The sequence below is a fragment of the Peromyscus eremicus genome, chromosome X, assembly GCF_949786415.1.
Source record: "Peromyscus eremicus chromosome X, PerEre_H2_v1, whole genome shotgun sequence".
NCBI classification, from domain to species: Eukaryota; Metazoa; Chordata; class Mammalia; order Rodentia; family Cricetidae; genus Peromyscus; species Peromyscus eremicus.
In genome coordinates this window covers 55,334,861-55,356,117 of record NC_081439.1, presented here as the reverse complement: position 1 = coordinate 55,356,117, position 21,257 = coordinate 55,334,861, and the positions used below count along the sequence as shown (strand labels likewise).

The following is a 21,257-nucleotide window of genomic DNA, read 5'->3' as shown; positions in this document are numbered from 1 at the left end:
TTTGTTTATGGCTGTCTATGTCCTCTGATCTCCAGGCAAACTTTATTAACATACAAATAAAATATCACCACAATTTGCTCTCCATTAAGAGCCTGTAGAAGGCTGAGATCTGAGACCTCAAAGAGAGAATAGTTGTCCGCAGATGAAGGCAGGGCCCTGCTCCAAAATCCTAAGGACTTCTACTGAGATTTACCTATGGAGTCCTGCCAAAGGCAAACAACATCCCCATCTGCCACTGATCCATAAGTTTCATTGGGTCTGCAGGATCATATGGCCCAAGTGGTAGAGCAGCTTGCATACCAGCCTGGACCTGTTGAAGAGACTTCCTATCTTCCGGCTCTGCCACTCCACAAAAACCAGGAGCTTTTTGAGCCAATTTGTATATGGGCAAGAGTTACGTACCCAAATGAGGAATGTGCTATCTCAAAAATCCAAAAAGTCCACTCGGGAGGCAGAGCCAGGTGGATCTCCGTGAGTTCGAGGCCAGCCTGGGCTACCAAGTGAGTTCCAGGAGAGGCGAAAAGCTACACAGAGAAACCCTGTCTCGAAAAAACCAAAAAAAAAAAAATCCAAAAAGTCCCACTAAGCATTGTGCTTCTTACTTAGTAGCAAAAGAAGTCAGATGCAACTGGAAGGGATGGATATCTTTGTGTGTTCCATACCACTGGAGTCTTAGCAGTTTTCCTAAGGGAGAATATCCTTGAATTTTGATTGGGTTTATTTTCCATCATCTCATGCACATATGCTTTACCAACAATCCCTCACTTGGTTCAATTAGCATAGTGTCATCAATAAAATGGACCAGTGTTGATACCTTGTGGAAGAGACATGATCAAGATCTCTGTGAATTAAGTTATGGCACAGGGCTGAAGAGTTAATATCCCCTTAAGGGAGTGAGGCCAGCTAGAAAGACAGAGAAAATTAAGGGAACATGAGAAGGGAAAGAAGTTCCTCACCTTGAGATCTACTTTGCTCTTCCTGCTGATGGAGACTCAAGAAATGTCAACAAAACTGACAAAGCCAAAATTGCCTACAGAGAGAATGTGGTGGTGTGGTAGAATACTATTCTAAGGTGTGTTACTTTTGTTTATCTTGCATTTGTTTAACTCTATGACGTTAACTCTGTTACTTTGCCTGTCTGAAACATCTGCTGGTTCTTTAACTGGCCAATAGCAAGGCGGGAGAAAGGATAGGCAGGGCTGGCAGGCAGAGAGAATATATAGAAGGAGAAATCTGGGTAGGAAAGGAAGATCAAGGAAGTAGCCAGAGAAGGGGGAGGACATCAGAGGCCAGCAACCCAGCTACACAACCAGCAACAGAGTAAGAAAGAAAGGGATACAGAAATAGAAAAAGATATAAGCCCAGAGGCAAAAGGTAGACAGGTTAATTTAAAGTTAAAGCTGGCAAGCAACAGGCCAAGCTAAGGCCAGACATTGATAAGTAAGAATAAACCTCCATGTGTGATTTATTTGGGAGGTGGGTGGCGGGCCCCCAAAAGAGTAAAGATCAAAAACAAACAACAACATGGTGGGTTTTTTGTTTGTTTTTGTTTTTAAAGACACCCTAAATAAGGATGTTAAAAACAATGAGGGGGCTGAAGAGATGGCCAAATGGTTAAGAGCATTTGTTGCTCTTCCAGAGGACCCAAGTTCAGTTCCTGATGACTCACAACTGCCTGTAACTCCAGTCCAAGGAGATCTGATGCTCTTTTCTGGCCTCTGTGTGTACCCATATTCTGTGGGTATACATATGGTATATATACACGAGAGAGAGAGAGAGAGAGAGAGAGAGAGAGAGAGAGAGAGAGAGAGAGAGAGAACAGAAATCTTAAAGAGAAGACAGGCTATCAAAAAAAAAAAAAAAAGCCGGGCGGTGGTGGCGCACGCCTTTAATCCCAGCACTCGGGAGGCAGAGCCAGGCGGATCTCTGTGAGTTCGAGGCCAGCCTGGGCTACCAAGTGAGTCCCAGGAAAGGCGCAAAGCTACACAGAGAAACCCTGTCTCGAAAAACAAAAAAACAACAAAAAAAAAAAGAGAAGACAGGCTGGAAAGAGATGGCTCAGTGGATAAGAGCACTTGCTGCTCTTGAAGAGAACCCAGGTTCAGTTATCAGCACCCACATGGGGGCTCCCAACAGTATGGGACTCCAGTTTCAGGGGATCCAATGCCTCTTCTGACCTCTGCAGGTTCTTGCACCCACAAGGTACACACACATACAGGCAGGCAAAATATTCATCTACATAGAATAAACTAAATAATATTTTGAAAATGTTGAAAATGAACTTTGCTTACTTAAGTACATAGTTTCAGCCTTGTAGCCTTGAGTTTTGCCATAGTAGCCACTCCTTTCTCCTCTCTAAAACAAAACAATGCATGTCACAAAAATCACCTGACAATTTCATTTACAAAAGTAAATTATTTAAACTAAGTAAACTGACTCATTCATTTTTTTAACTTTCAAAAAATTACATTTGTTGATGGGTGTGAGTATTTTGCTTCCACATATGGCTGTGTCATGTGTGTACAGTACCTGCAGAGGGCAGAAATGGGTGTTGGATCCTCTAGCTGGCATTATAGACAGTTGTGAGTTATCATGTGAGTGCAACCCAGGTCCTCTAAAAGAGCAACCAATGCTCTTAATCACTGAATCATATCTCCATTTTCTTTATAGCTTTACTTAAAATTTTAAGCTTTGCTTCACCTTTAAACCTTGTAGAGTACATCCTTTAAATAATGTAACTTAGAAAACCACAAGATCATACATATGCAATTACTGCAAAGACATCTGTGGTGGTTTGAATAGGAATGGCCCCCACAGGCTCATATATTTATATGTTTGGTCATTAGGGAGTGGCAATATTTGAGAGGGATTAGGAGGTATGGCATTGTTGGAGTAGGTATGGTCTTGTTGGAGGAAGTGTGTCATTGGGGGTGGGCTTTGTGGTTTCAAGGGTCCAAGCCAGGTCTGATGGCTTTCTTTCTTTCTGCTGTGTGCAGATTCTGATGTAGAACTCTCAGCTCCTTGGCCAGCACCATGTCTGCCTGTGTGCTGTCATGCTCCCTACCATGATGACAATGGACTAAATTTCTGGAACTTTAAACAAGCCCTAATTAAATGCATTCCTTTACAAGAGTTGCCATGGTCACAGTGTCTCTTCATAGAAATAGAACAATGACAGAAGTTGGTACCAGGGAGCAGGGTATTGCTGTAACAGGCTTGACCATGTTGCTTGCTGGTGGAATGTGGACATTGGGACTTTGTATTAGGAAAACACTTGATATTTTAAGGCTTAATGGGCCATACTAGTAGGATCATGGAAGACAGTGTTGCTGAGAACAATATAGACTATGACGGCTGGGCTCAAGAGGTTTCAGAGGAGAAGAATATTCGTAAGTGGCCTAGAGATTGTTCTTGTAAAAATTTGGCAAAGAATGTGGCTGCTTTCTGTCCTTGTCCAAAAACTCTGCCTGAGGCTAAATTGAAGAGTTTTGAACTAATGGCGTTGGCAGAGGAGATTTCTAATCTAATACTAGGTAGTCTAGTATTGACTGTGTCACATGGCTATTAGTGGTCTCTCTTATGCAGATCTACAATGAAAAGGAACAAACTAAGAAAGGAAAAATACGAAATGTACGATTTGAGGAGAAAAGGAACACCAGGAAGTGTAATGGAGGTAAGTCCTGTGCTCAAGAAGATAAAAAGATTAAAGAAAAGCTTGATGCTAAATGCAATAAAGGGAGTGGTGACCTCAGGGCAAGACCCCACCTAGCTAACCTTTTAACTCATGAAAAGGAATTGAAGAAAAGCTTAAGCATGGGGAAAAAAGCCACTGAAAACAGAAAGATGATGCATATGTAGTTGAACAAGAGGGGCAAGCTCCATCCCCAGCAAGCAGCAGAACTTGGCAGCTTTGGCTTTAGAGTCAAGGACAGAAGAAAGGGGTTATGGAATCTCCCTCTATGATTAAGGAAAGCCACTGAGGCCAAGTGTGTGTCTGGGATGTCCCTGCCCTGCATGGAGCTCCAGAAAGGCCATTGTGTGAAGCTGTGAAGGTGAAGCCTGGATTGCCTTGAAGATCCCAAGATGTTGGAGATGCCAGAGCCATGGGATACCTGCTGAAGAGAGCCGCTAACAGGGAGTGGAGCCAGCTCAAGAGAAAGAACTGTGTTGCAGTCAACAAAACTGAAAGGAGATCTGAAGAGCACTTGACATTAGACATGGAGATGCACAGTTTGGAGTTTGCCCTGCTGGATTTCAGTCTTGTTTTGGTCCAGTATTTCCTCACTATGCTCTCTTTCCCCCATTTTGGAATGGGAACATATATTCTATGCCATTGTATGTTGGAAGTATGTGATCTGCTTTTTGGTTTTGATTTTATAAGGGGTTACAGTTAAGAGATTGCTTTGAGTCTCAGAAGAGACTTTGGACTTTTAAATCATGTTGAGACTGTGCTAGACTATAGGGATTCTTGAAATTGGACTGAGTGCATTTTTTGCATTATGGTATGGCTACAAGCCTATGGGGGCAGGGAGTGGAATGTGGTGGTTTGAATAAGAATAGCCCCCATAGGCTCATGTATTTGAATGTTTAGTGACCAGGGAGTGATGCTATTTGAAAAGATTAGGAGGGATGGTCCTATTGGAAGAAGTGTCACTGAGGATGGACTTTGAGATTTCAGAAGCCCATGCCAAGCCCAGAGTCACTCTCTTCCTGCTGCCTGTGGATCCAGATGTATAGCTCTCAGCTCCTTCTCTAGCACCATGGCTGCCCACCTGCCACCATACTTCCCCCCATGATGACAATGGACTAACCCTCTGAAACTGTAAACATGCCACATTTAAATTCTTTCCTTTATAAGAGTTGCCAAGGTCACGCTGTCTCTTCACAGCAATAGAACACTGATGAAGATATTTACTCTTTTAATTAAAAAAAATTCACTTTTGCCTATGTGTGTACCACATGCATACCTGGTGCCCATATAGTTCAGAAGAAGGCAGTGGATGCCTGGAACTAGATGGGTATAATCCACCATGTCCGTGTTGGGAACCAAACCTGGGTTTTCTGCAAGAACAACAACTATTTTAAACCACTGAGCCATCTCTCTAGCCCCTCATGCATGCGTGTGTGTGTGTGTGTGTGTGTGTGTGTGTGTGTGCGTGTGCGCGCGAGCGCGTTTAGATTAGAAGCCAACTTTTGGGAATTGGTGCTCTCTTACTGTATGTGTTCCAGGGATTGAACTAGGGTCTTCAGGCTTGACAGAAAGTACCTTTACCTGCTTGAGCCATCTTGCCAGTCTCTCTTTAAAAAAAGGTGGGGGGGCGTTATTTATGTGTATGTTTGTGCATTTATGTAAATATATGCTACATATGTGTGGCTGGCTTCAGGACTAGAAGAGGGTGTCAGATACCCTAGAGCAGGAGTGACAGGTGGGTTGTGAGCTACCCAGTTATGGCTTCTGGGAAGAAAACTTGAGTCCTCTGGAAGATCCTTAATTGCTTCTGAGCCGTCTTTCCAGCCCCATCCTTCTCTGCATTTTTAATGAATCTGTGTAAAATCCCGTTAGATTCAGTATGTTTCTCCCTACTCCACAGGCACTCTGACACTTAGAACAGACTGGGTTGACGAGCCTGGGAGGAGGTCAGTAACACTTAACAAGGAAATCTGCCAACTGCCTCTGTTCCTGCCAGAGGCCCCAGGGAGACAGGCGCCCCCTACCGGCCTGACGCAGCCCCCAAACACTGGCAGGCGGCTGTGGTTGCTAAGCGACCAGGCAGCCTGAGCTCAGACTCAGAGATTGAGCAGTTGGGGGATTTGTGAGCACAGAGACCATTTTTCTCTCCTTCTACCGCCTCTCCAGCGCCCTCAGTAAATAAGCTGGGATGGGGCGGCACTGTTCACTGCTGTTTCATAATCTGAGCTCATTCTTGAAAATAGAGCTTTAGCAGGTGACCTCAGTCCCCATGTGTGGAGAGACAATCTCTCTTGGCCCACACACGGTTTCATCTAGGGGCCAGATGAGCAGGTTGCTGAAAGCAGACGTTTCCGGTTTGTAAGGGGTGGAGGACGAAGATTGCTGTTCTTAGCCAACGGGAATTCTAGAAAATTGAGAGTGGGTGGGGATAATTTTGGTGATTAGTCCAGTGAAAGTATCAAGATTTGCCTACCATTCTCAATGTGTGCCTCAGGAAACTCCTACTTCAGCCCATTAAAATAAAGACTCCATGGGAATGACAAAATATAAAGGGTTATTCATACCTCAGCGGGGACACGTTTTTCAGTGGCTTTTTGAATTAGGTTTCTCTGTGGAGACCTGAAAGAGAGCTCATGAGGTCTGGAGACCCTTTTGAGTAGGAACAGAGCCCAAAAAGAGGGAAAGAAATACCAAGAATGGGCGCGTGCTAGACTCGGAACTTGGAAGCTTCTTGGCTCTGCGCCAGCATCTTTCCTAGGATCATGCTGAAGCCCCCTATTCTCATGAGATCTCTGAGGACCAGAAATTCACCGTTCTCCCTTCTAGTAAGCTAGTATCTTGTCTAATCCAGGAGTAGGCCCATGCAGGCCAAGGCTATGCCACAACAACTTCTCCGTTGAGACTCACCTCTGCCCTCTCAGCTAGTACAACAGCGTCACTGTGGTAGAGCCCTCAGTGGCAAGCATGGGGAGAGCTGTACCCAGGAGTGTGCTCACAGGCTACCCCTTGAGAGATACTAGGTTGAGGTACCTTGAAGCCAGAGAGCATTTGTCCCAGTCACCACCTCTGTCCACTGCAGCTCCACAAAGCAGGATGGTAGGGGGAAGCTCCTTGCTCCCCATGTCTCCAAATCGAACTGGGTCGGGGCTGTGCCTTGACTCTATTAATAACCCCCTAACCCAGCCTGCTAGCCCCAAACCCAGATGCCAGGAGCTGTGAGTCAGCAGCTAAAAATAACAAGCAATTGCACTCAAAACCCAATGAGCAGCTCTGCCTGGCCTTCGGCCCTCAAATTTTGGTCAGTCTTAGTCTCCAGTTCCCGGTCTCATAGAGGTCCAGTGCCTACGGCTGTCTGGTCCTCCTAGGAAGAAGAGTTTGCAGAGGCTAGCTCAGAACTCAGTATGTAAAGTTAGGAGCTAGGAGCACGGTCTGGGTTGGTGCTGGCGCTCTGGGAATCTGGACACTGAGGTTAGAGAACTTCAGCCCAGAGCTGCGGAGTTGTGAGGTTAGAGCTGTGAGGCTGGGGGTTGATGGTATGGAGTCAGGAGGGAAGGGGGGGAGGGAAGGGAAGGGGAAGGAAGGGGAGGGGAGGGAAGGGGGAAGGAAGGGGAGGGGAGGGGAGGGAAGGGGGAGGGGAGGGGAGGGAAGGGGGAGGGGAGGGGAGGGGAAAGAGAAGGAAAGGGAAGAGGAAGGGGGGAGGGAAGGGAAGGGGGAGCGAAGGGAAGGTGAAGGAAGGGGAGGGGAGGGGAGGGGAGGGAAAGGAAAAGGAAAGGGAAGGGAAAAGAAGGGAGAAGGGAAGGGAAGAGGAAGCGGGGGAGAAGCTGCAGGGCTGAGAGCCTGGGAAACTGACAAGGGCAGAAAAAAGCGTATGAGTTGGGAAGCGAGTACCTGCCCAAGGGTGACAACATGCAGTACTTGACAGGCTGAGGGGCTCCAAGAGCTGAGGTCGGTGGCCGGCTAGACTGAGGAGCGGGATCGGGAGGAAGGAAAGATAAGGGAATGTGGTTTGAAACAGTGTGATCTGCTGAGTTTAAGGCAACATGGAGTCTGCACTGCTGTCCCCACAACCAATCCAGCCACGCCTGCCTGGGCCAGGTGGAGAGTGAGGGGGGCGGCGAGGAAAGAAAGAAAGAATGAGTGTGTGTGTGTGTGTGTGTGTGTGTGTGTGTGTGTGTGTGTGTGTGTCACGTGCCCTACCGCAAATTCAAACTCGCCTCCATCCACAGGAGACAGTGAGTGCCCAGAGGCATACTGGGAATTGTAGTTTCCATGGCTACTGGTAACCAAGGTGTGGAGGACAGGGATGGTGGGGTCTTGGCCCGAGATGCTAGTGCTGCTCCAGGTCCTGATCTGGCAGTAGAGAAGGAATCGAGGACCTTTTCCTGTCCAGACCAAAATCTTAATTTGAGTGGCCTTTGAGTGGAGACACGAACCAGGACGAATGGCAGTGTAATGGAGGATGGCAGGGCCAGCCTGACAGAGCCCCTACTTGTCCTAGTTTTTTGTCGTAGCTTTCCAATTCTTTTTTATCTGACTCACCATCGCCAGGTCAACTCTACACTCAGCTTCTAGCCTTACAAGCAGCAACATATTGAGGAATTTGCTCCTCAAGGGGAAGGCTAGCTAGAACCAGACCCTGTGCACATCCCAGAAAAGAAAAAAGAAAAAAGAAAAGTGGAAATCAGATCTTGCCCTCAAAGTCTGAAGTCAAGGACACAAGTCCCCAAACAGGCAGGAAAACTGGTGGTATTCAGCAAGTACGTCACAGTGGCGAGGGATCCAGCCCTCTCGGGGCCAGTGACCACAAGGTGGAGCTACAATGCAACCCTGCACAAAGCTCCTGGGCCACCCTGGACAGAGGCCACAGCCACTCTCTTCAGCCCGCTGGGGAGGTATCAGTCCTTTCCTCTCTCGCCTGCAAATCTCCCCATGATGATGACCTCTCAATGTCATTTTACATTCAGTTCCACATGGAATGCACATCCTTCCAGCCCCAGCACTGAAATGATTAGACTGTGACCAAATGACAATTAAAAATTCATTGAATACCAGATTAACAGGCAAGATACAGGAACCATTCATTGCTCACAACAAAAAGCCACCGTAGGCACAGAATTGCGTTGCTAAATGAGCTTTTTAGCTCCCAACCTGTAGGCAGGAAAGAAGCTAAATTGAGAGGGTGAGGAGAGAAAGGGCATAGAGTGGGGACTGTCTTCATCATCTTAAAGTACTCCAGGAAAGGCCATTTTGCCAAATTTCCTTCAGTCATCATTCTGAGCTATCCCACCCTGACACACCCTGCGTCTTCTACCCAAGTACATGTGCACACAGGCCCACGGCATTATCTTGGCAATCTCTCTCACTTCCTTGTTTTAATTTCATTTTGGAAGTAACTTCTTGTCACTCACTGTCTTTCCAACTAATTTTTGTCAAAATATCAAAGGCAGCAAATTCCATGGCAGCTTGAGACATGCCCACCATCTGGACAGAGGGCCCTCTTAGTTCAAAAGCCATGCTCCCCTCCTGCAAACATTTTCTTCGGGGACATTCCACTTCAGCTCCTTTCCTTCCCCTTGGCCAGTGCACACGGGCATTAGACTGCAGATGATGAGGGCATGAGTTCGGTATTCACTCCGCCATGACGTTGTTGATCTTGGTTAGCAGCACTGTTTCTAAGCCTAGGGAAGTGGAGAAGAGGTGCGTCATGCAGGGAGTGAAGCAAGGGGGAATTAGGAGGAGAAAATGAGAAGGGAAGGGACATTCTTACCAGCTCTGTTTCTCTTAGCACATCTCCTATGGAGAGAAAGTCTTTCTATTGTGAGTTCCACCAACTGGCAGCAAGACCTTACAACCCAGGGAGTCTCCAAACTGCTTTCCCCAGAGTCAAGACAATTTATTGGAATAAGGAAAGCTTAAAAATCAATCGGACTGGACCAAATCCCAATCCCAGGCAGCATATGTGAGTCAGAATCGGCCTTATTACCTGGGGCCTTGGGAAAGTAACGACCCAGGGGATGACCACGGCAAAACCACTCACCCTCGGAGGAGGAAGATACACGAAAGCAGTAGAATGGAGGCACAGTTGGTGATGACCCATATCATTAAGTAAGTTTGAGGGTGCTATGGGAATAGAAAAAGTCCATCAGTGGCCAGAGCCCCCAAGAGTGGCATATGGGGGTCAATCAGTATAGAAGAGGACAGGTTTAAGGAGAACCAGAGATGGGGGATGAACAGTGACAGTTCTAGAGCCCTTACAAGAAGCCAGAGGGGGTAACGCATGTGCTGCAGCAGCTGGCAGTCGTTGGTGGTGACTGAATCTACCCCTGCACACCAGAGCAAGGAAAAGAGCCAGGGCTTGTTCACTACGAATAGGTTCACAGAGACATTGTTGTGGTGCAGTGCCCTGGGGAAATGGGAAAGAAATGAGGAACATCCAGAATCTGCCCAGCTCATGCCAGAATCTCTGCCCTGGATCCATCCTCTTATACAGATCTCTGTGATGTAGAGTAATCACGAACATCTTTCTCATGTCCTCCAGAGCCCTATCCAGTTTGGTCCCTGTCTACGTCTCCAGCTTCCTCTTCCCCTTTCTTGCTCTTTATTCTCTCTGTGCTTCTTCTGGTTTTCCCATGCTTAGCTCTTTGCAGTCATCTGGCACTCAGCTGGAGCATCACCTTTTCAGTGCTTCCTAATGTGGCTTCCCTGGCTCCTTACCCCAAACCCCAGTCACTACTGCACCATGTGTTATTAATATCACTACCCAACATAAACGTATTTTAGGTGATTTCTTGTCTACATCTTTTGCTAGTTCCTAAGTTCCATGAAAGCCAGGAGCTTTCCCATCTTATTCACATGTCTTTCTTTAAGCCTACAATAAATGCTACATGATATATAGCAATCATCCCCTAGGTATCCATTGTGGGAATGAATGAATAGCTTTTGCACCCCCTGCATTGGTTCTTTCCTGACAGTCAACCTCGGGGTTCCTCTCCTCTGGCACTCACTTGATATCCAACACTGGAAGGTCTTGATAGGGTAGGTTGAGAAACTGGAGCCTCTCTGTCCTGTTGCCACCCTGATGGCCATATATCTGGCGCATTCTGGGAGCCCGTTGCTGCACATAAGCACGATCTTCATCCGGCAGCCAAAGAACCTGTGGTTCAGGGAAGATGAGTCTGCAACTGAGGAAGTCCTAGGGATTCCAGGGACAGGTACAGAGATGTTTGGCCATAGAATGGAGTATGTGATCTGGGGTAGGAGGGTGAGGGCAGGAGGCAGCCTTGAAATCATCATGGCCTAAGGAAGGTAGGTTGGGAATGGGAGCAAAAGGGGGACTTTGGGAGTCCCGGACAACATCACCATGGCTTGGGGCACGCCTGCATTCAACACAGCCTCCAGCGTCTGATTCACAAAAGTCTCATAGTATGTGTGGTTTCTTGGGGGTCGGCGCAAGTCAAACATGATGGAGAGGTTGAGGGCTGCGGCTTCTTTCAGTAGTTCCTCTAGTGCTGGTACTGTCTGATTCTCAGCCTCCTGCCGGTCAGAGCCTGACAGCTCTTTGGCCCCCCAGAACGGTTGTCTCTATAAGAGAGGGAAATGATTTCAACACTACAAGAAGCCTCCAGCTTTTCTCCCAGTACTTGCTATTTGTTTGTTTGTTTGTTTATTCATTTAGTCATTTTTGAGACAGGGTCTCACTATGCAGTCCCGGCTGGCCTGGAATTTGTTACGTAGCTATATAAAGCATGCTGGCTTTGAACTCACAGTGAGCTGCCTCTACTTCTCAAGTTCTGGCACTAAAGACGTGAGCCACCATACCCAGCTAGCTGCTCTTAGTCTTACCAAGTGGGCCCTGATTCTGCCCACCTCTAGCCAAGGTCTTTCTTTCTCCAAAGTGTTGCTTTCTTCCATCTAATCTTACCCTACGGCCGCAGCCTCCTACCCCTCCAGTATGTAATTTCTTTTCTCCTACTACATCGTCTCTTCAGTCTCATAGAGACCCTGGTGACCTTGAGCCTTTGCTTTCCTCCTGGTCCTTTGGTTCCTTTCTTGTTGCAGCTGCATCCCCATCTATATAGTCCAGCCTCAGCTTGAATTACTTTCCACGGTGCTCTCGAGAGGCTCGTTTCCACCTTCCGTACACCCTCTAAACTCTGGCTCCGTTTTACAGCGGTCTGCCTCCTCCACCTTTAGGACTGGGGGATGTCTCAGGCAGCCCCCAGCATGGCGACTCTTAGTGTTGTATTTCCTGGTTTTGCTCACTATGGCTTGACAAACCTTTCACTTGCTCTTGGTAGGCCTGTTCTCCCATTCCTCCCTGGGGCTGTCCCAAGCCTTTGCCATTCTGCCTGCCTTCCCTTATTATCAACGAATGGCCTCCAGTCCTGACACAGATAAACCTGGATAACAGTGAGTGTCTGCTATGTGCAGGGGCCTTTCTGAACTGACAATCTGTCTGAGAGCCCTAGAAGGGAAGTACCACAGTTATTCCTGCGGTACAAATAGGAAACTGAGACACAGATTGGCTAGGGATCATTGGCCAGAGTCACCATTGCTATCGAGTGCCGGAGCCAAAGTTCAAATATAGACATTCTTGGTTCTTAATTACTCTAATACGCCATCAGATATAGACTTAAACTTATAAAAGAAAAAGAAAGCTGCAAGTCTGTGTTGTGATCTTATCTTTTTGAAAAAACATATGTACACACAGTGAATATCAGTGAATATTTTAGATGGTTGGATTATGGGAGATTCCAATTCATAAATTATTTTTCTGATATTTTTTACAATGAACAAATATTACTTTTGCAATCAGGAAAAGAGGTACTGTAAAATTGAAGTATCCTTTTAAATACTTCTCACTGCCTAGAGGATCAAAGTCAACACTTCAATGTCCAACCTTCAAAACTCCTTAAGCTCAAGCCCTGCCTCCCACCACTCCCATGAATTGAATCTACCAGGTCCATTGAGCTGCTTTTTGTTTTCTAGAAACCTACTTGTATTTCTGGCCCTTACCCATGCTCTTCCCTCACACTAGAACTCCACGTCCCAAGCAAGGCTTTGGGGTGTGTCAGGGGTGAGGTGTGTGCCTAGTCAAGGCCCTGGGGCCTATCCTAGCACTGCAGAACTAGATTCCCATTCTTGCTTTGCGACACAGTGCAGCTCACTCCCGTCGGCCCAGGAGAAGTATTTTTATTGCTCTATTTCCGATTCCAATTGTCTTTTGCTCAGGCTCTCCTTCTTATTATGTGGGAGTGACGTGAGGGCAGAGACTGTTCTTACTGACCAGCACAGGGTGCAGCAAGTCCATATTGCTGGAATGAACTCTGCCCTGAGTGCCACCGAGGTGGTGGCCTCTTCTTAGCCGGAGCCCTCACCTCTAGGAACCAGGCTCCAGCATTGAGTCTCTGCAGTTCAGCCCAGGAAAAGTCACTGCTGTGAGCTGACATTCGCTCTGGAAACACAGAGGCTACATCGGTAGTCCTGCTCAGCCGCTCATCATGCATGAGAAAGGGGACTCCGTCAGAGCTGAGGGTACAATGAGTGTCAGGGGATCAAGCTCTGGGGCTACCATCTTTTTCTGAATGCCTCCACTGTGTCCCTCAGCCTGCCAACCCCCTGGGCCCCACCCTCCATCACCTGACCATCACATCTGTCTCAAACACAGCAGCTCCACATTCAGCTGTCTTCCGCAGGGACATCAGGGTATTCTCCGGGGCCAGCTGGGAAAGGGAGTCGGTGAGGATGTAGCAGGGAAGGGTGGGGCCCTGGGAACCCACAGGCCTGGCGGCTGAAGCCTAGATGAGCAGATTCTCCCTTACTCGCCCAGGTTTCTGCCTGTCACTCACCATGGGGGCCCCTCGGTGTCCCACCAGCCCAGGCTTGGGGGGTAAGTCTCTGAGTTTCATGATGCAGGGGGAGGAGATGAATATGGGGGCCAAGTAGATGACCAGAGCGACTCCAAAAAATAGGAACAGTAGTAGAACCTTGGGGCCTGTAGAAAGTGGAGGGACAGGCTTTGGGTCAAGGCCACAAGAGAGGTGGAGCTCTAGGGACAGAGAGCAGAGCTCAGGTACAAGAAACTGAATGAGCAGTGGGAGGAGACACTGGTGACCAGTGAGGGCGAGTATGGGTTGAAGTTGGCACCTCTTGGGTGGATACGGTAGAAGGTATCAGCCACAGGCCAGGCCAGGAAGGTGATTCCAGCAACTGCTCCGATGTGAAGGAATGGGGCTGTCGCCTGTGGATAGCAGCTGATGAGGAAAGCTCTTCTTCCTATTGTCTCCCTCCCCGCTTAGGGATGAACTTTTGGAGTTCAGAGAGACCTGCAGTCTCATAGGACCAGGGGCAATGTCATGTTCCAGAACTGGCCATGGGCCAAGGCATCCACCTAGACAGTGGAGATCAGCCACTCACCTGCAGTGACAGTCGTAAACTATACCACTCCTGCCGCCATTGGATATCCAGTCCCACCAGGCCAGCGGCCACCAGAAGCATAATGAGGAGCAGCAGCACCTGGGACAAGGGAGGAATGAATGAGCCTTCCTTGTCAGCCAAGGCTCATGGTTACTTGTGCTACCTCCTCATTCTGTTGCCACGGGATTCTTCCCCTTCCTGAACACATGCACTATCCTTCCACTCAGTAAGTATGTGCTGGGTTTCAGGTCCTGGCCCGGACCCCAGGGATAGAAAAGTGAACTCCTCAAGCAAATGGCCATCATAGTATTGGACCCGGCGTCCCTTCTCCCTCATTTCCACTTCATTGTACCTTGTGGAGACTGTGAAGACGCAGAGGATGTCCACAGAGCTGCAGGAGCAGGCCCAGGAGCTGGGAACAGAGGGTAGGGGCACTTAGGAGGCTCCGGGAAAAGGTAAGTTTGCTGAGTGGGGATTTGCAGGCCGGCATCTCCTTCCCACCCAAGAATTATCGTCCTCCCCTCAGTGGCTAGAATGAGAACCAGACGGTAGACCTGAGCAGGAATGAAGGGCTTATGTGGGAGTTAGGCCAGATATCCCTGGACCAACCAGTAGCAAGGATGCATATGTGACCAGTAGAGAGGTGACCAGCAGGAGTACCAGGGACCAGTCCATCCAGTGACCCCAGTGGCGGAACAGGAATCTGTAGGAGTGTAAAGGAAGGTGTTCAAGGGGAGGAGGTGACCTGAAGAGAGTTGAGAGTTGAGGTGGCTAGATCCAGGAAGATAACTAGATGGGAGGGGAAATGCTTCCTTCACACGGCCAAGGTCTCCAGGGACTGGGCAGGTCTCTTGGAATTTTCTAAGGTGGTTAGGAATGCTGGGATTCAGGGGCCATGTAGAGCTGGAGGTGACCGATAAGGGAGGCTGAGCACGGACGGGGTAGGAAGTAGGTTGGCTGGTATGCGGAGGAAGGGGTGGGTGGTATGTGACATACTCGTTGAAGTTGTGTAGATCATTGAGAAGGATGAGCCCGATGTACAGCCAGCCCAGGGACAGGAGGAAGGTGAGGAAGAGCAGGCCAAACCAGACGCAGTCACACTGCGAAGGGGCAGGAGAGAAGCTCTCAGCCGATCCCCATTTCATGCTCAGAGGCACGGCAAACTAAGCTTCCTGCCCTGCACTGAGCTGCTCTCCTTGTATTTGAGGGAGCGAAAACCCCTTCCTCCCAGCTGCCTATAAATACAGTCCCCATATTCCCTCCAAGCAGCCTTTTTTTTTTTTCTAACTTGAGGCCCGCCCCCCATCCTTACTCCACCTTGCTGGTTTGCCTCCTCTGTTTAGGATATTTCCTCCAGCGGCAGCTATACAGGCACTGGAGGCAGCGGGCCCAGATGGAGCAGCAGCCCGGTGACTCAGTCATGGTGAAGACCTGGGGGCAGGGACACAGGCCATCAGGGAAATCTGATAGAGGACAGATCTCAGCCTCCCTTCCCATGTATCTGAGGAGCCTGGGGCAGGTAGGGAGAAGCCTGGACTGCTACTTAGCAAGAGGGTTTGTTATCACAGGCCAGACCCAGAGCTCTGGATTTGATAAGGTGACTGGCCCCAAGCCTGGAAAAGAGGGACCGTTTCTGGATTCTTCCATTGCCCCTGGTTTTTGATACCTGGGAAGGCAGTGGCCCAACCTTTTTGCAGGCATACTGTGTACCTAGTCTCTCTAGTTCCTTCCTATTTAATGATATCCAGATCTGGGGGTGGAGTGCTTGCCCAGAGTAACTTAGGAGAAATTGCCCCCAGGGTGGGGCAAATTCAGTTCAGCAAGTTAAGGCATACTTGACTGAGCTTGAGGCAGCCAAACGCTGCTGTCTTCCAACCCAGGAAGCAGGAGTAACCTGAAGCAGAGGTTCCAATTCTGACCCCAGGCTAAGGGAGGCACAGCAAGTGGACTAGTTGCTATGGATACGGAGATTGTACAAACCACAAAGCCCTGACTGAAAGATTCTCTGTGTCCACTTCCCAGGGGTTGGGGGCACTGCTAAGAAGAGTGGAGGGGAGCTGGTTGCCTGGATCCCTCACCCCCAGGCTTCTAAAGGAGCCCCTTTCCTGTCTGGACAGTCCAGAAAATCCAAGTCCCCCTACACTAGCCTTGTCCTTTCCTGCACAGTTGTCATGAACAGTCACCCTCCACCCCAAATAGAAACCCGGCTCTCACCTTCCCCCTCCCAGGGGCCCCACCCTCGGAGTTATCCCTAATGAAAGTACAATACACACACAGGGCAAAGGTGCATGCGTGTGTGCCTGCATGTGCATGTGTGTAGGGTGGTGGTGGTGGTGGTGGTGGTGGTGGTGGTGGCGGCAGGGGACTTGTCTTGGAGCAGAGTATTCCTGTACGTTGTGCTTCTGAGTATGGCTGAGACCAAGCTGATCCACACACTGGGCTGGACATGTGCCTGTGCTTCTACATGAGTAGGTGGACAGTTTGAAGCAGGTGAGAAGTCTACTACTGAACCTGCGATGTAAGCAGGTTGATTGTGTGTGATTTGTCACCCTATAGACATGTGTGTACACTAGTGGACTAGTGGCTGCCAGCACAAATGGGTCTCCAAATGACTGAAAATGTGAAGGAGCCCCTGGATAATCAATCTCTCTGTCTCTTTCTCTCTCTCTCGTAACTGTTCTGTACGAAGGGACTGGGCCCCCTTGTTCACTCTGTAGCGTCTTAAGGGGTGCACAGTGGCAGGGCTCCTGCAAGGAGGAAAGGGGTGTCTGTTCTTGAAACTGCCCCCTTACTCAAAGTTCCCCTTGGGAAAGGAGGGTCTGTCTAGGGGGTGGAGGGTTGGGGCCTGGGGAAGGAGGAAATCTTTACCTTGTGGGTCCCTTTTCAGACTGTAGTCAACCCAAAGCGAGGCCCCTGCTTCTTCCCATCTCGGAACTGGGCTACCTACGGTAGCCTGTCCTGAGCACCATTATATACCCCTGCACCCCAGACTTCCAGAGTCCTACCTCCCTCCAGAGCTGCCTGGAAGATGGGGCCAAGATCTGGCCAGTCTGAAAGACCCGGAGCAAGGAATTTGAGAGGGGTGCTGCCTGACCCCCTGGACTCCATCCCTGCCGGGTTGAGCAGGTCCTCACTTCCCGGCTCCCACCGGTCGCCACACCCAGCCTTCCCCGAGCCCTTCACACCTTGTACTCAGGGAGTGCGCAGCTCTGCTTCCCAGCTCCTCTCCGAGTAGTCTGCCTCCTCCCTCTGGCAGTCCCTGGCTCAGCCTCACTGATCAAACAGGTGTCACTGTTGCCACCTACAGGAAGAAGTGTGGGTCCTCTCGGAAGGCCTGAAGCAGCTCTATGGCCGGAGCCCAGCGGAAGATAGGTGCGAGTGAGCGGGAAAGGAGGTCGGTTCTTTCCTCGCTGGAGCTGGCGGCCAGGGGGCTTGGTGTGAGGAATTCCTTTGTGCAGCCTTTCCCATTCCTCTGTCCCTCCTCCTGTTTCCCTCCCAGTCACTGCCAGAGGGCTTTGTCCTGGTTCTAGGAGGCGAGGGCTGAGGGCATAGCATAGGCGGGAGGGGAGCTGGGGGAGGTGACCACGCAACTTTGCAGCTTGGCAGTGAGGAGAAGGGGCCCTGCCAGTACCCTGGAAACTCCTGAGCATATGAGGAAGTCTCAAGCTTCCTAGGAGTACAACTTTCAATCCTTAGCTTCCCTTTCCTCTTGGGCTATTTGTACTTCTGCAAGGTCCAGCCAGCTGTGAGATGCTCTTAAAGTGACCTTATGAACTCTGGGCCACAAGTTGCCCTATTTCTGGACTAGGGGGTCCCTGTGGATGTATTCAACAGCCCTCACTCCACTGCACATGAGATGCTCATTCAGGCTATCAGTCTTGCTGCCTTGTTTACCTGCACATTGAATCATTTCGAGAATCGCTTCAGGAGTGTATAGTATACTGGGGTGCCAGGCTCTTGGAAGATGAACATGTACAAAATAAACAGTTACTCCAGCATCAACAGGAGGTGGCCTAGCAAGTTGTGGTCAGCTTAGCATAAAGCAGAGTTGCCTGTGAGCTTGGAGGGGCTGACAGACAGCTCTTGCATTGTGGCCGATGCAGTGACTTGGGGTCCGTGCATGAGCACTATCGGGGGTGTTGTTGGGAAAGGATGACTTGTGACAGATAAGCTGGCTTCCCCTCCCCCTCCACACACTCAATTTCAACCAGTGAGGGAGACTGGCTCTCTTCTGCCAGGAGCTGGTCCCCTCCCTCTCAGCTTTCCCATTGTATCCACAGGCTCTAGTTGGCAATGACAGAGATTCCCTAATTCTCTCAGAATTAAAATGCAAAGAGAAGCAAGGCTGCTTGCTGGCAGGAAGCCAGGGAGGGCCAGCGGGTCACCTAGTCCTCCACCGGGAGTCATTCTTGGCAGGTTGCTTTTCAATTTCCTTTCTTTGCTTGGGTTGTGTTGGATTCTAGAATCTTGCCTTTCTTGTATGTGGGGATGGTTTGTGAGCTTTTTAGGAGTGGAGGGGCTGAGGGTGGGGGCAGACCAGGATTCAATATGCATTGATATGAGTCTCAAGGCTTGCAAACTCCCAAAAGGCTTCAAATCTAGCCTGTATGTGGTACTGCAAGGCTGCACCCCCCCCAAGCTTTTAATTGGAGATGAGAAATCTGGTGTATGGTAAAAAGTAAGCCTTGTCCCTCCTCTCCCTTTTCAAGGGAGAAAGCAAGGGGCCGGTAGTTTTGTTCTGTAACTGAAAAGCAGCATCGTGCCACACTCATTAATCAGATTGCAGGGCCTTAGGAAGAGTCATATAGTAAATGTACATTAGGTCCTGTTCCTCACGAATATTGTAACTCTACGTAACTACTTCTCTGTACCTCGTTACTATCGTGTGTTAGATCTTCAGTGTTCCCTCAAAGGCCCATATGTTCAAGGTTTGTTCCCTGGCTTGTGGTACCATTTGGGAGGCTGTGGAAACAGTAAGAGGTAGCTTCTTGTGCAGTGTTTTTAGTATACTTGAGGAGGAGGTATGCTCCTGAAGGGGTTATGGGACGCAGATCTGTCCACTCTATTTTCCATTCTGGCCACGAGCAGCTTTGGACCATAGTGTATCCATAGTGTATGTCTGTCATGATCTGATATGGGCCACTAACCATGGCCTAGGACCTCTGAAACTATGAGCAAAACAAACCCATTCTCGCAGGCATTTGCTATAGTATGGTAAAGCTGACATTCTAGTTTCTTATCTGTAAAGTAGAGGCTCCTATCGACCTTGGGCATTTTTTTTTTTTTTTTTGGTGAGAAGCAAATACAAATATGGCAGGAACGGGGGGGGGTGCTGGGGATGCTCACTAAATGTGGGGACACTGGCTTCACCAGTGTCATTCCCACTTCCTAGAGCAGCATAGCAGCAGAGCCGAGACACCATGTTCTGCATCAGTCTCTAGGAGAGGGGACGAAACTGGGTCAGGGTGTGGCTCAGCGACAGAATGTTTGCCCATGTCAATCCCTATCCCTGTAAACAAAACACCAAACAAACAGAAAACTAGGCAGCCTTCCCCGAAAAAGGAAGTATTTTGGATTTGGGGGGAAATTGTAATAGATCTGCTTAATAGTTTTCCCAGGGTGCTGAGGAAAACATGTTGGAATTTTATTTCTTCTTCTAGCAAAGGATCTTCTCTAAAAAGTAGACGAGCTAAGGTTTATTTATTTTCTTAACATTTAAAAATGTTTCATTCACTTCACTAACATGACAGACAGTTGAAGGTTCTGTTAAAATCCAGAGTTGGAATGGAGCAGGGAAACTCCCAGCCCCGTTCCTGAGGTGCGGTGAGGGAGTTGAGCCAGGTTTCCATCCCATACAAGGCTCCTCGGTTAAGCTGACATGAGCATGAGAGAGGAACATCTTGGCCTTAGCTCCGCGAGGAGACAACTCAGCTGCTCACAAGGAAAGAGCTGGACTGTGCTGGGGCCTGGGGCCTTACGAGTCTTCAGGAAGGTCAGTTGGTTCTCTCCAGGAGATGGCTCAGCACCTTCTGGAGAAGAAAAGTAGTTGTTTGGGGTTGGAGGGCTTAGACTGTAAAGGCCAACATTCAGCAAAGGTCCTCTTCCTCTCAGTGACACTTTCTCCTTTTCTCAATAGCAAGACCTAAAAGCTACACAAGTCATCAGTGCCCTTCCCCTCTGAGCGGCGTCCTGAGAATGTGTCCGGGACAGACAGAAGAGAGAGACGATGACCGTAAGCTCAGTGGGACTCTTCTTGAATAGGAGAGCAGCCAGAGAAGAAGCTGGTATTGCTGGCTAGAGCTCGCTTCTTCTTCTTCCCTGTGGCCTTATTTTCTTGTGATTCTGAAGGTTTCGGTTCTGGGTGCTCAGAGGAAGGGACAGGAGCAGGTCTCCTCACCAGCACCTGATCTGCATCACACATCTCTTTTAGGATCTAGGAAAGACAGAGACAGAAATGAATAGATGGGCCCAGCTGAGCCACTACAAAGGCTTGACACAGCTCAAGTAATCCTAGGCATCCCCTACAAATGCTCTCTATTAGAGAAAGCACTCCGGCCAGTGTCCAGCAATTAGATTCTATCTTTCCCCACAACTATACCCCACAGGCTTCTATCACAGCTAACGCAGAGAAGGATGCCAGGATAGTTTTTTCATGTCTTTCACACCTTGCTACTGGGAGTTGTACAGACAGGGTGGAAGAAGCTTAATCCTGAGGTCACCTCTGTGGGATCTTCCAGTTTGAAGGAGCTTTCAGAATCCTGAGTTCGCTCAATAGCATCTAAGTTATCCTGAAATCAAGCAGACAGGCTTATTATAACTTAGCTCTCTGAGTCACAAAACAGGGAGGTCCTAGCTCTGAGGACCTGATCAGCCAATTACTCAAAGCAAACCTAAGGGAGCTACTGTTTGGAGAAGCCATAGAGTTTAACATGTTCTGTCCCCCAAAGGAATGAATTTGTGCTTAAGAGGTAGACTCCCTACAGAGAGAAACCCTGACTCAAACAACAACAACAAAAAACCCAAAAAACCAAAAAACAAAACAACAACAACAACAACAAAAAAAACACCTTCAACTTAAGGCAAATTTTAGGCCAGGCAGTGGTGGGGCACGCCTTTAATCCCAGCACTCGGGAGGCAGAGCCAGGCGGAT

General features: G+C 48.8%; 2 protein-coding genes across 2 annotated transcripts in view; both read right to left on the bottom strand.

Moving 5' to 3' along the window:
• Nucleotides 1-8,715: 8,715 nt before the first annotated feature.
• Gdpd2 (glycerophosphodiester phosphodiesterase domain containing 2) lies at nt 8,716-17,590 on the bottom strand. Its single transcript, XM_059250685.1, has 14 exons — nt 17,293-17,590; nt 15,425-15,538; nt 15,104-15,207; nt 14,717-14,810; nt 14,460-14,519; nt 14,108-14,206; nt 13,838-13,931; nt 13,540-13,685; nt 13,331-13,413; nt 13,069-13,219; nt 11,051-11,272; nt 10,696-10,844; nt 9,947-10,094; nt 8,716-9,811 (listed from the first exon to the last, which is right to left on the bottom strand). The coding sequence occupies exons 2-14, from the start codon at nt 15,527-15,529 to the stop codon at nt 9,725-9,727; spliced, it is 1,542 nt and encodes a 513-aa protein (XP_059106668.1). The 5' UTR covers nt 15,530-15,538; nt 17,293-17,590; the 3' UTR covers nt 8,716-9,724.
• A 2,747-nt stretch (nt 17,591-20,337) lies between these two features.
• Nucleotides 20,338-21,257, bottom strand: part of Kif4a (kinesin family member 4A) — a 123,538-nt gene continuing 122,618 nt past the window's right edge. Inside the window, exons 30-31 of the mRNA XM_059250212.1 lie at nt 20,773-20,895; nt 20,338-20,540 (exon numbers count right to left, since the gene is read on the bottom strand). Of these exons, the coding sequence (XP_059106195.1) occupies nt 20,346-20,540; nt 20,773-20,895 (318 nt within the window). The 3' untranslated portion in view covers nt 20,338-20,345. The remainder of the gene's footprint in view (nt 20,541-20,772; nt 20,896-21,257) is intronic.

What these genes read in the sequence shown, in the direction of transcription:
- Gdpd2 (XM_059250685.1), bottom strand. Translation starts at nt 15,529, where the DNA reads ATGACTGAGTCACCGGGCTGCTGCTCCATCTGGGCCCGCTGCCTCCAG. An exon ending in CTACCGTATCCACCCAAGAG is followed by an intron (nt 13,686 to 13,837) that starts GTGCCAACTTCA and finishes CACTTTCTACAG; the next exon opens with GCCCCAAGGTTCTACTACTG. An exon ending in CTGGAGCCTGGTTCCTAGAG is followed by an intron (nt 11,273 to 13,068) that starts GTGAGGGCTCCG and finishes CCTCTCTTATAG; the next exon opens with AGACAACCGTTCTGGGGGGC.